The sequence below is a fragment of the Cydia strobilella genome, chromosome 25 (assembly GCF_947568885.1).
Source record: "Cydia strobilella chromosome 25, ilCydStro3.1, whole genome shotgun sequence".
Lineage (NCBI taxonomy): Eukaryota > Metazoa > Arthropoda > Insecta > Lepidoptera > Tortricidae > Cydia > Cydia strobilella.
In genome coordinates this window covers 2594289-2605805 of record NC_086065.1, presented here as the reverse complement: position 1 = coordinate 2605805, position 11517 = coordinate 2594289, and the positions used below count along the sequence as shown (strand labels likewise).

At 34.1% G+C, this 11517-nt stretch overlaps 1 protein-coding gene across 1 annotated transcript; it reads right to left on the bottom strand.

Annotated features, from left to right (window-relative positions):
• Positions 1 to 2349: 2349 nt before the first annotated feature.
• Positions 2350 to 6033, bottom strand: LOC134752609 (androgen-dependent TFPI-regulating protein-like). The gene is made up of 4 exons (XM_063688279.1): positions 5857 to 6033; positions 4568 to 4718; positions 3415 to 3637; positions 2350 to 2604 (listed from the first exon to the last, which is right to left on the bottom strand). The coding sequence occupies exons 1-4, from the start codon at positions 6019 to 6021 to the stop codon at positions 2418 to 2420; spliced, it is 726 nt and encodes a 241-aa protein (XP_063544349.1). The 5' UTR covers positions 6022 to 6033; the 3' UTR covers positions 2350 to 2417.
• Positions 6034 to 11517: the final 5484 nt, after the last annotated feature.

Sequence of the window (11517 nt, the reverse complement as noted above, 5' to 3'; positions counted from 1 at the left end):
AGTGTTTTATTTGTAAATATAGGTACAATTACAGTGGTGGTCAGTTTATATAATGATGTACAGTTTCACTATATTTTACCAAACGGCGTACAAAAACATTGAACTTAATACTAGAAACTATAAACTATCATGCTCAACATGAATTGTAGATGTCAAAATATAGATTTCTATTATTATTATTATTATTAATATTAGATGCCTATTAAAAATATAAAACAAATTGTCATAATACACATCATAAGAAATACTTATATACCATACAGAATAACCACAGAATAAGTAATAGTATTATCATACAGAACGGCCACGCACCGCCCCGTCCCGACTCGAATTACCTCGCCCCGCGACAGCAGATTGACGGCCGTTTGCCGGCCGCTCAGTACTGTTTTTAAGCAACTTACTCACACAATGACACATGCCGCGTGCACAGACGTGCCGTTCACACATTGAAACGCAAGTGATTTTCGATGTATAGCGTGACCGCCCTGTGGAATAACCACAATAAAACAGCCAATACTGCAGTATATCTATAATTTGACAAGTTGAATAACCGTCTTCTGTAGCGCCGCAACCATTTTATATAACAGTATCGTGATAGCGTTGTTAGATATCTGGGACTCCCCTCTGCTGCAGCAGTGGACAAAACTCTACACTAGTTCACACTGCAGTAAAATAGTAATAGAGCCGTACTGTCATAGTAAATTTTGTAACCACTGTAAATTCACTGCCATCTATCGACATACTTTAAAACTAAAAATGAAGATTTATAAAAATACGTTTAAATGTATTTAAATATAGATAAATGATTTTTTTATTTGCATTAATTATTTTTATATGATTTTGACCCATGTTCTTTCACTGTTATGCCACAGAATAACTAATAGTACTACCGTACAGAAAATTCACTCCTTCACAAAAGCCAGATTTAGGTACAAAATTATACCTACACTCGCCGCCTGCAAGCAAAATTGAAACTTATAACCGCGCACGAACCGTGAATCTTCTTTGCGCGCCGCAGTTTTATGCTGAGCTGCGAGTGTCGGCACGGGGTTGTCACTTGACAAGTTTTTGTACCTATACCTACTGATTTATTATTTTTAAGATAAATATGTAGGAATTACAAACGTAAACATAAAATTTTTAGCCGGAGATAGTATGTCTGATTCTCACGGAAGTAGGTATGCCACAGAAGTACTTATTCCTTTGAAAATATGTCGGTCAATATAGTCCAGAATTAAAAAAAAATGTTTTTTCTGCTTCCTTGTTCTTCCATTTATTCAGACATCCGTAAACAGAACAATCTTTTATACAGATTAGATCGCGATTTAGGTTTCGAAGCCATTGCGTATTTTCAATTTTGCGCGAGCGGCAGCCCACTGCCATACACCTGCCCGGGCGGTGCGCCGGCCAAATATACCTAAACTGCGCAGTGACACCCCCTGGTTATGCGTTAAAATTGTTAGATAACAAACGAAACCATCAACGCCATCTATTCGAGAGTAGGCCAAAGGTAGTGGCGCCATTTGTTCGAGCATCAAAATTTCTTGATTTTCGAGGCAAGTTTTTTCCGTAGACTGTATCCATCTATTACGGAGTTGTATCTATCTTTGCCCGCTTCTCCACTTCACTTCGGGTGCCCCGCGCCGGCTCGCCAAGTCAAAAAACCCAGGATGTGCTCGGGATAAAACTATATAACACATTAAATTATAAGATTTTCGTTAGGAAACTGAATACTATATTAATACAATTAGCTAATAAAATTGAGGATTTTTCTCCAACTACAAATCATTGGCCCAATTATAATTAGGAAATAAAAAAACTCAATATGAAACTGACGTTTGTAGGTAGGGATCCTGGCAGGGTCGCCATGTAGGGACGGGAGTTGGAAACAAGTGATAACAACGAAAGTCATAGATGAACTCTTTTTATTTGAAGTATGTTAGCCTTATATACTAGAGAATACACACACATAAACATTACTACTTAAGTGCTATAGTTACACCTCTACACGTTATCTAATAACATGTTAAGCAAGTTAAATTATAGTATGTAAGATTAAAATGTTTATACACCAATTTAATAATTTAATGAGTAACTTATTTTATGAAACTGAAACTGTGTGTGTTGTGTGTTTTATGTTTATATCCATGTATAATATAATAGGTATCAAAATATGTACCTGCTATGGAGGTGTAAATGTAATTTACTAATGAATCATTATTCATTATTCATAAAATGTTTGTTCATAGTAATATAGCGTGGAAATGCTGTAACCGCGTAATGGGCACCTTTGTACCGTGGGAACAGATTACTTAAGTACATTTGTAGTTGTATTTTTGATCTTATTTCTATCCCTAATATCCTTAACGTACCTACAAAAGTAAGTAAAATTTGGTAAAATCAAATGATACTAATATTTATTTTACCTTTTCATTTACTTTTTTTGGCGGATACAAAAACTCTATTATAATCCATTGCGTCTTATAATTTATAACTAAAAGTAGAAAACTATAGCATATAAGTACTGGCAAATAAATAGTGCCATATACATATTTAAATATAGGATATATCCAGTAATCTTGCTCGATGTATGTGTAGAATAATCTGAAAAAAAAATATAAAAATTAAAATATACAATATAAAAATATAGGTACATAATTTATACCTATAAAAATATATAAAAATATATAATTTGTATACTAACTAAAAATAAATAATACTAATCTTAAAATACAATCCTAAAAAATATCCATATCCCCCTGCGGCATGGTGCCGTAGATGCTGGCAGCGTTTCCTCGCTATATTGCAACTATTGCAAGACTAATTCTTTGAGCGAGGAAGCTGCCAGCGGCAGCGCTGCGGTCATATGACTTCTGCTAACCGTTTAAAAAGTTCCTTAATATTTGTATGATGACTACATCCTACCACTACATAGTATAAAATAAAGTCGCCTTCCGCTGTCTGTCCGTCTGTCCCTATGTATGCTTAGATCTTTAAACTACGCAACGGATTTTGATGCGTTTTTTTTAAATAGATATAGTGATTCAAGAGGAAAGTTTATATGCATAATTTGTAAAGGTTTTGTGTAAATTAGTTAAACTACCCGTGAGAAGCCGGGGCGGGTCGCTAGTCCAACATAAATTGTTACACAACGTGCCTACGTCACTAAAATCGTTAAAAAATTGGAAAAACATTTATATTTCTCGACATAAGTCCTATATTTCGATTTACGTATTAAACCGGAAATAAATTCAGAGTATTTGGATAATTCCGAAAAGTTAAAAATGTTAGGTAATTCCAAAAATGGATTTTCATATGATTTAATTCTGAAGTAGTTCGAATTACTTAAATGCAAAGACATTATTAAGAAGTGATATCCACACAAAAAAATAACTTCATTTTTAAAATACTTACACAGCCCAATAAGCTACAGTATACACCGACATTATACTAACAATCTTCGCTTCGCTCTGTGGCCTTTTCTGCGGCCTCATCAACATCTCCCATACAGCAATGGGTATTATAAAGCTGTGCATTACATGGTTGGATAATCGGGTGACAACCCTATCTATGAAGATTGGGTACACCAGTTGGACGTCGTAGAGGTAGAAAGGCCAGAATAGGGCTGCCAAATATGCTGCAAAATAATAAAAATATTTATAATAAATAAATAAATAAATATTATAGGACATTCTTACACAGATTGACTGTCCCACGGTAAGCCCAAGGAGGCTTGTGTTATGGGTACTCAGACAACGATATATATAATATATAAATACTTAAATACATAGAAAACACCCATGACTCAGGAACAAATATCTGTGCTCATCACACAATAAAATGCCCTTACCGGGATTCGAACCCAAGACCTTCGGCTTCACAGGCAGGGTCACTAGTGTCACTACTCACTAGGCCAGACCGGTCGTCAAATTGATTGACATGATGACCGTTAGAATGTATGTATTCAATTCATATTAGTCTTATTAATATTTTATTACCATGACATTACATAATTATATCATTTGCTGCCCTTTATGTATATGTATATGTTACGGGCAACTTATTAATTCCGGTCGCTATGAATAATGACCGGTCTGTATGACGACCACCCTACCTTAGGCAATCGCAATAACACTATCTTTCTCTATCAAAGAGTGTCAGGCCAGGTCTTAGCCGAGATAGTTTTCATGTTTTTTTGTTTTAAGGTCATTTATTGTTATAAGTACCATTAACTACGCTATTGGCTGAATAAAAGGCCTGACACTCTTTGATAGAAAAAGATAGTCTTATTGCGATTCCTATAAGAGGAAAGAGAAAATAGTGCCATGCTTTGTCTTTATTACCGACCGGACATTTTTTCATGGTCGGGTTATGGCATCATAGCAAGGAGGCGATGGCGAAATACCGAAATTTATAAGAGTGAAAGAGAAAAAGGATTATGCTGCCATATATGAAACTGTCAATACATGAATGTCTTTCTCTTACCCCCGGTCGCTCGGTTTCATGTCTATAACTACTTGTATATACTATGTCTATGACTTAATTTTAAAAGTAGCAAATTTAATACTTACAAAAGTTGAAGGCCAAATAATAGCGGAATATAAGGTGTCCCTGGTTTCAGTCAAAATACTCGGTACTTTGTATGTCTTGTTCGAGGACTTTGTCAGCGTCAACCAATCACAGGTCAGTCCGATGAGGGCGTACACCATTTGCAAAAGCTAGAATAAATTGATATTTAGATTATTATTTGTATCTCCTTGTGGATTTCACGGGCCTATAAATCTCGGTCTTTTGATAGGCTTGCGTGGGGATATAGATCCAACACGTAGAGGCCCCTTAGAGAGCTTTAATATAATCAAAGATAGATATTCCGTAATAGATGGATACAGTCTAAGGAAAAAACGTGCCTCGAAAATCAAGAAAATTTGATTCTCGTTCAGAGGGCGCTACTAGTTTTGGCCTACAGTCGTATAGATGGCGTTGACGGTTTCGTTTGTTATTTAACAATTTTAACGCATATCAGTGAACGAACATGGGTCAAAATCATAAAAATAATTAATGCAAATAAAAAAAATCATTTATCTATATTTAAATACATTCTATCGTATTTTTATAAATCTTCATTTTTAGTTGTCGACAGATGGCAGTGAATTTACTGGGGTTACAAAATTTACTATGACAGTACCGCTCTAGTATAAGTTACTCTATGATATAATGTAGAATGCCTGCTCACTGCTGGAACCAGTTCACATTATTATGATTATTATAAAATAAATAAAATTATCTACATATAAGTACTTATTTAATTTTTTAATACCGAAACTCATTTAATATTCTTGGTTATTTTCAGAAATATTTACAAATTAAAAATCAAAACATTCAGAGACTTTAGAATTATCTTAAAATTGGTAGGTACCAGTTTAATGATGAACGTTGATGGTTGATTTATTTTATTTATTATGCCTATTTTATGACATTTAGTTAATTGTGCCCCCTTTTATTTTTATTTTTTTAGAAAGTTTACATCTGAACTTTGCAGCAGCATATAAAATACTTAAAAAAACGGCCAAGTGCGAGTCGGACTCGCGCACTAAGGGTTCCGTACCATCTCGTTTGTTGTATGGGACCTGGGAGCCCCACTTAAATATTTATTTTATTCTGTTTTTAGTATTTGTTGTTACAGCGGCAACAGAAATACATCATCTGTGAAATTTTCAACTGTCTAGATATCACGTTTCATAAGATACAGCCTGGTGATAGACGGACAGACAGACAGACAGCGGACTCTTAGTAATAGGGTCCCGTTTTTACCCTTTGGGTACGGAACCCTAAAAAACGATCTTTAAAAATACTTACAAAAGTCCATGTTGTGATGTATCTCCACTGGACGCCGACAAAAGTCCTTATTTCAGGGTCTTTTAGTAATTCTTCAGTATGGAAACTCCTCATATACAAGCCATTTGAGAGGTGTAGAGCTAGGGTGACCACATAGCAGGCCATGCGCAGGTGGATTCGGGACATTGTCCTGAATTAAAGAGTACGTATCAAGTGGGTTAAAATCTATGGTTAAAAGAAGCAATTTTTTTTGGCAAGACGAAACTATATTTGGCAGCATTTGGGGACGTTTTTTGGTTTTATTTATAGATATTTACCATTTGCATTTGTTTACTACCTTAGCGCAAACAGAATAAAGTAAATATTTAAACACGTCGCTTAACAGTTTTTTACATATCCTTATCAAGGCAAATGCAATTTTTATATGACAAAATACTGATTCAAATTATAATGGCACAAAAAACCTTGATGATAAGTTAAGGTCAGTCGGACTTTGGTCGGACGCAGCATAAGGCGCAGCGACGCCATTTTCCATAGCGCTGACAAACATATGATATAATAAATAACTAATAATTATATTTTTTTAAGTCGCTGAACAAATGTTCAGTTTTAGGAATACAATATGTTTTAATTATTGGCTCGTGTTACAGGAAGCTGAGGAAACACCCGGTATTATAAATTATTTTTTGTAACACACACTCACATACAAGAGGGCTTTTACCATTTTACTTATGTTTTCGAATACGCACGATTTTTTTTATAATTTTAACACAAACAGAAAGACGTGCGCGTCTGCGTGACAGCGCGCCCAACTGGTTTTGGTCATTTGTATGGTAAAACATACACAAGTGCATATGAAGTACCATAAATGGACTCCCCCACAAATGGACTCGCCGGAAGATCAGCGCCGACACTTGGGTCGGCATTATGCTGAGGCGAGCCCATTTCGTGGTAAACACTACAAACACGTTTTTTAAATTTTCCTTGTAATGCTAGTATGTAAGTTTATCACGAAAATAAATTATTTATGATTTTTTATGAAGTACTAGCTGTTGCCCGCGACTTCGTACGCGTGGATTTGTATGTTTGTGGTTATATATTATATATTCTACATTAGCATGTAGCATGCACCAAATACTTACTCAACTTTTTTTTCCTACGATGCGGGAGGTTCCGGATTCGAGTCCCGGTAAGGGTATTTATTTGTGTGATGAGCATTGATGTTATCTCTAATCATGTCTCAGAAAGAAAAAAACTCTTGATATCGATACAACTATTTGTTTAGGCGCGAGCTATCACGACTCCGCCATTTTGAAAAATTACAAAAACCGGATCGACAAACAATTCAATTTAATCATAGAATCTGGTCACAAAATTTTACGAGAATCGGTTGAGAAAGAAGAAAGAAAACAACCGGACATAATGTATGCCCGAGTCAAAACGTAGACCTTCGCTACGGTCAATAAGTACATTAATTGTGTTTAGTCAGAAAAATAAGTGGGAGTAGTTCTTTAAAGTTCTGAATAGCTTATGAGGTGTAACATTCGTGCGATATATTTTCGTCCTCGTCAAACGTCATTTCCTGGATTGGTTTTTAAGCACCTAAAACGACTTTGTCTGATAATTTTTTTACGTTTTAATAGCTCCGTTTAATCCTTACTTTCGTGTGTAACACATACAATATATATGTATATGATTTAGCCGTAGTAGTAAAACACATTCATTGTCGTCACCATCCTGGTTTTATTACCCAGGAAAATGACAAACAGCAGAAAAAATATTTTTATGGTTCCAACAGGTATAAACTAGGGGATTAAACGCATCGCATGTTTAATGCATTTATTTACTTACAAATATGACATTACATTAAAATTGTAGATTATTTTATAAAGGTAGCATTTTACTTTGGACATTACTGGTCCAATTTATTTTAAATAATTATTTCTTCTAAACAATTTTTGCCTAAAACCGGTGGCCTATTATGTATATCATCATTCAAATTTTATATCGAAGCTGTTTCTTATGTCATAAATATGTTCCTAATAAAGAAAAACTGACTAGAAAATTGACGCAAAAATTTTATTTCAAAAATATACCATATTAAATAAGCTTTGAGAAAAAGAAAGATAAGATAGATAAGATAATCGTTTATTTGATAAAACATGAGATATAAAAGATGTTAATATATACAAATTCAGTTCTTTACATGTCTGGCCGAAATTTCAGCATTCAAATATTTATCACAAAAATAAATTACAAATATTAAATAAGCAGTACAGAAAAATGTTGAATAAAAATGTAAATGTGTGTCAATATCAAATTACTAAACTAAATTATCTGCAAAATATTAAATTTAAATATACTTAGTTGGTAAAAACAAATTGGCAGTAAATAAGAACCAAAAAAATACCCATCCTTTTCTTTTGGGTGCTAGTACTAGTGTAAGACAAAGATAGTATGATTTTCTCTATGTTTGAAATGAGACAGTCCTTTGACAAACTATAGTTATATATCATTAATGTCATAAAACAATTTTCCAACAGTACTGTAACTACAGTACTGTTGGAAAACTTAACTCTGTACTTATTAACTGAAATTCCAGCCAGACACGTGAATAACTATTCACGTGTCTGGCTGGAATTTCAGTACATAATATTAAGCACAAAAATAAATTATAAGTAAAAGACGCATGACAGAACAATGTTTAAAATAACGAATCAAATGTTAATGTGTATTAATTTCAAATAAGGCACAACAAAATTATGTACCTAAAAAATTTTAAAAATGTTGTATTATATCATTAATGTTATAAAAACAATGTTCCAATAATATACTGTACAACTTTTTTCGAAAAGCCTTTCCTTCTAGCAAAGATAGATATAACTCCTTAATAGTTAAGTCTGTATCCATCTATTAAGGAGTTTTTTCCTTAGGAAAAAAACGTGCCTCGAAAATCAAGAAAATTTGATTCTCGATCAGATGGCGCCACTACATTTGGCCTACTCTCGTATAGATGGCGTTGACGGTTTCGTTTGTTATTTAACAATTTTAACGCATATCAGTGAAAGAACATAGGTCAAAATCATATAAAAATAATTAATGCAATTAAAAGAAATCATTTATGCATATATAAATACATTTTTCGTTTTCATTTCCTCGTGCCTGAGGAAGGATTCCCGAAGAATCCGAAACATGTCGCCAAAAGCGACTACAAATAATAGTGAGTGAAACCGTATTGATCTAAATATTTTAAATACATTTTATGGTATTTTTATACATCTTCATTTTTAGTTTTAATCGTATGTCGATAGATGGCAGTGAATTTACTGTGGCTACAAAATTTACTATGACACTCTTTAGCTCTTTACTACTCTTTGACATTTCTAACATGTAAACAAGGCTAGTAAAGGCAGTATTTTTTTGTCATGGTTATTTTATAATGGCGTACTATTAGCAGATTTATTAAATACTTTAAGGCATAAGGCCTGTAAACTGTATTTTTCATTATTTATCCAAAAATGTATAAACAGGTGACAATTACACTTTTGTATATTGTACATTGTTGGTATTTTGATAGTATACATTCTGGTTGTGACAGCATTGCAGCATCGGGAAACAGGCGACGTCACTTTCAATCTACTTAATAGATAGTGAGAGTTTTTATTAAAGAAGTTGACCGAAATTGCCCGTTTCTCGCTGCTGAAGCGCTGCTGCAGTCGCTTTTGGAATGTAGGTAACCTTAATGTGTCATAGTATAGCAACTAGGATGGCTTTTACATTAATACAAACATACAATAAATTAAACAATCCCTCTTATTCATAAAACTTAGCAACCTTACACACTTCTGTTAAATCTTGTCTCTCTCTAACTAACATAAAAGTCAAAATGAAATCTAGGTAATGGGCCCCGCACAATGATCTCACACTTTTTTTTTGCGCTTTAAAAACTATCGGCCTCGGTAGAGGTGCCCCATATTATTAAGCCGTATCGAATTTGTAATGATACATAGCCGTGACGGACTGCGGTTGCTGCCGCTTCAGAGACAATAGAACACAAACGATACAAAACGTAAGCAAAACGATCTAGCTTATTACACAAGTGGTTGATATGGGCTTTCCAATTGCAATATTTATCAATATGAATACCTAAGAAAATGCAGCATCAGTTTCCTTAAGTTGCACGCTATTGAAGTCGGTAGTTAAATCTAAGGATTTACTTTTGTAAGTTTGAAATTGGATTAACTAGTTTTTAAAGATTTACATTAAGATTATTATCATCTAACCATTTAGTAATATTTGTGTAATATAGTGAAATAGAGAATCACCATTCATCTCTTTAATTAGGTGTGATAGTTGTGTCGTTTGCGAAGAGTATTGTATCATTATGTGTGGCTCTAGGTAAATCGTTTATATGTAATAGAAACAATATCGCCCCAGTATACTGCCCTGTGGCACGCCATGCCGCATTTATTTACCACTTAAGGTGAGTTATACGACTCATTGTGATTATTCACCAGTTTCGTAACTTCAACACTTTGTTGCCGTCCATTGAGGTAGCTTTCCAACCAAAGATATGCTTGTCCCCTTATGCCGTATTTATATAATTTTGAAAGTAAGGTTTTATGGCACACGAAGTCCAACGCCTTACTCATATCCAGCATAAGCTGCATAAGTGCTAATACAGCTGCTTTGTCATTTAACGTTACGTAACAACATTACGACTATTACGAGTATATAGATTTTTCTAAGCGTTTGTAATTACTAATTATAAAGACCGCAACGTAACATAATACAGAATTAGGCTACTTCTACAGCTTTTACAGCAAGATAAGTCTGCCGCGCTATTGATAGCACACGCAGTGCAAGTGTTATTAATAACACATGCACTGTTAATGCTATCAAGATCGTTGCAGACTTATCTTGGTCTAATTCTACATAACTTAGCTGTGTAATGAGTCAAATGAGTGCTGTTATCGTGCTTGTATATTTACTTATTTTACTTACAGTTGTTAAAATCGAAATTATCGGTATCTTCTTCATTGAAAAGTGTCAACCATGTCCGGAAGATATTTAAAACTTTGTGATACCATTTTAAATGTAACACAAGTAAAGCACACAACAACAGTCAAAAGTCACCAAAAAGTCAACAGTCAAAAGTCACCCGCACCAAAAGTAAAAAAAAAAACAATCCAGTCGGTAAGCAGCACTGTCTACATCCAGATCGAGTAGAGCGGGTAATGTAACATTGTAGATTGCTGAGATTAAACGGTACTATTCGTTCCCCGAGAACAATAGTAGATTGTTGACCAAGGGATGAGGCACTAATTTCTGCCGAGGTAGTTTGGCGCTCGAACGCAGTGAGAGCGCAAATTGTTTGAGGCCGAAATGCTGCCTATCACCCGAGTTAAACACTACTTTTCATTTCGAATACGAGGAAACTAGAATACGTGTTTTTTTTTTAACATGACTAAGTATAATTTCTTATACCATTGAGGGTACTTTAAATTGACCATTTAGGTAAAAGAATCGTTATTAGCGGAATGGGGAGTTGAATATCTGAATGGAAATTGTATAACAAATCCATTTAACACCAAATTTTAATCGCTTATCATAAAAAAGGAAATAAAACTTAATTGGAAAGTTAAATGCTATGCCACTGGCCCCGGTTTTATTGTCTAAACT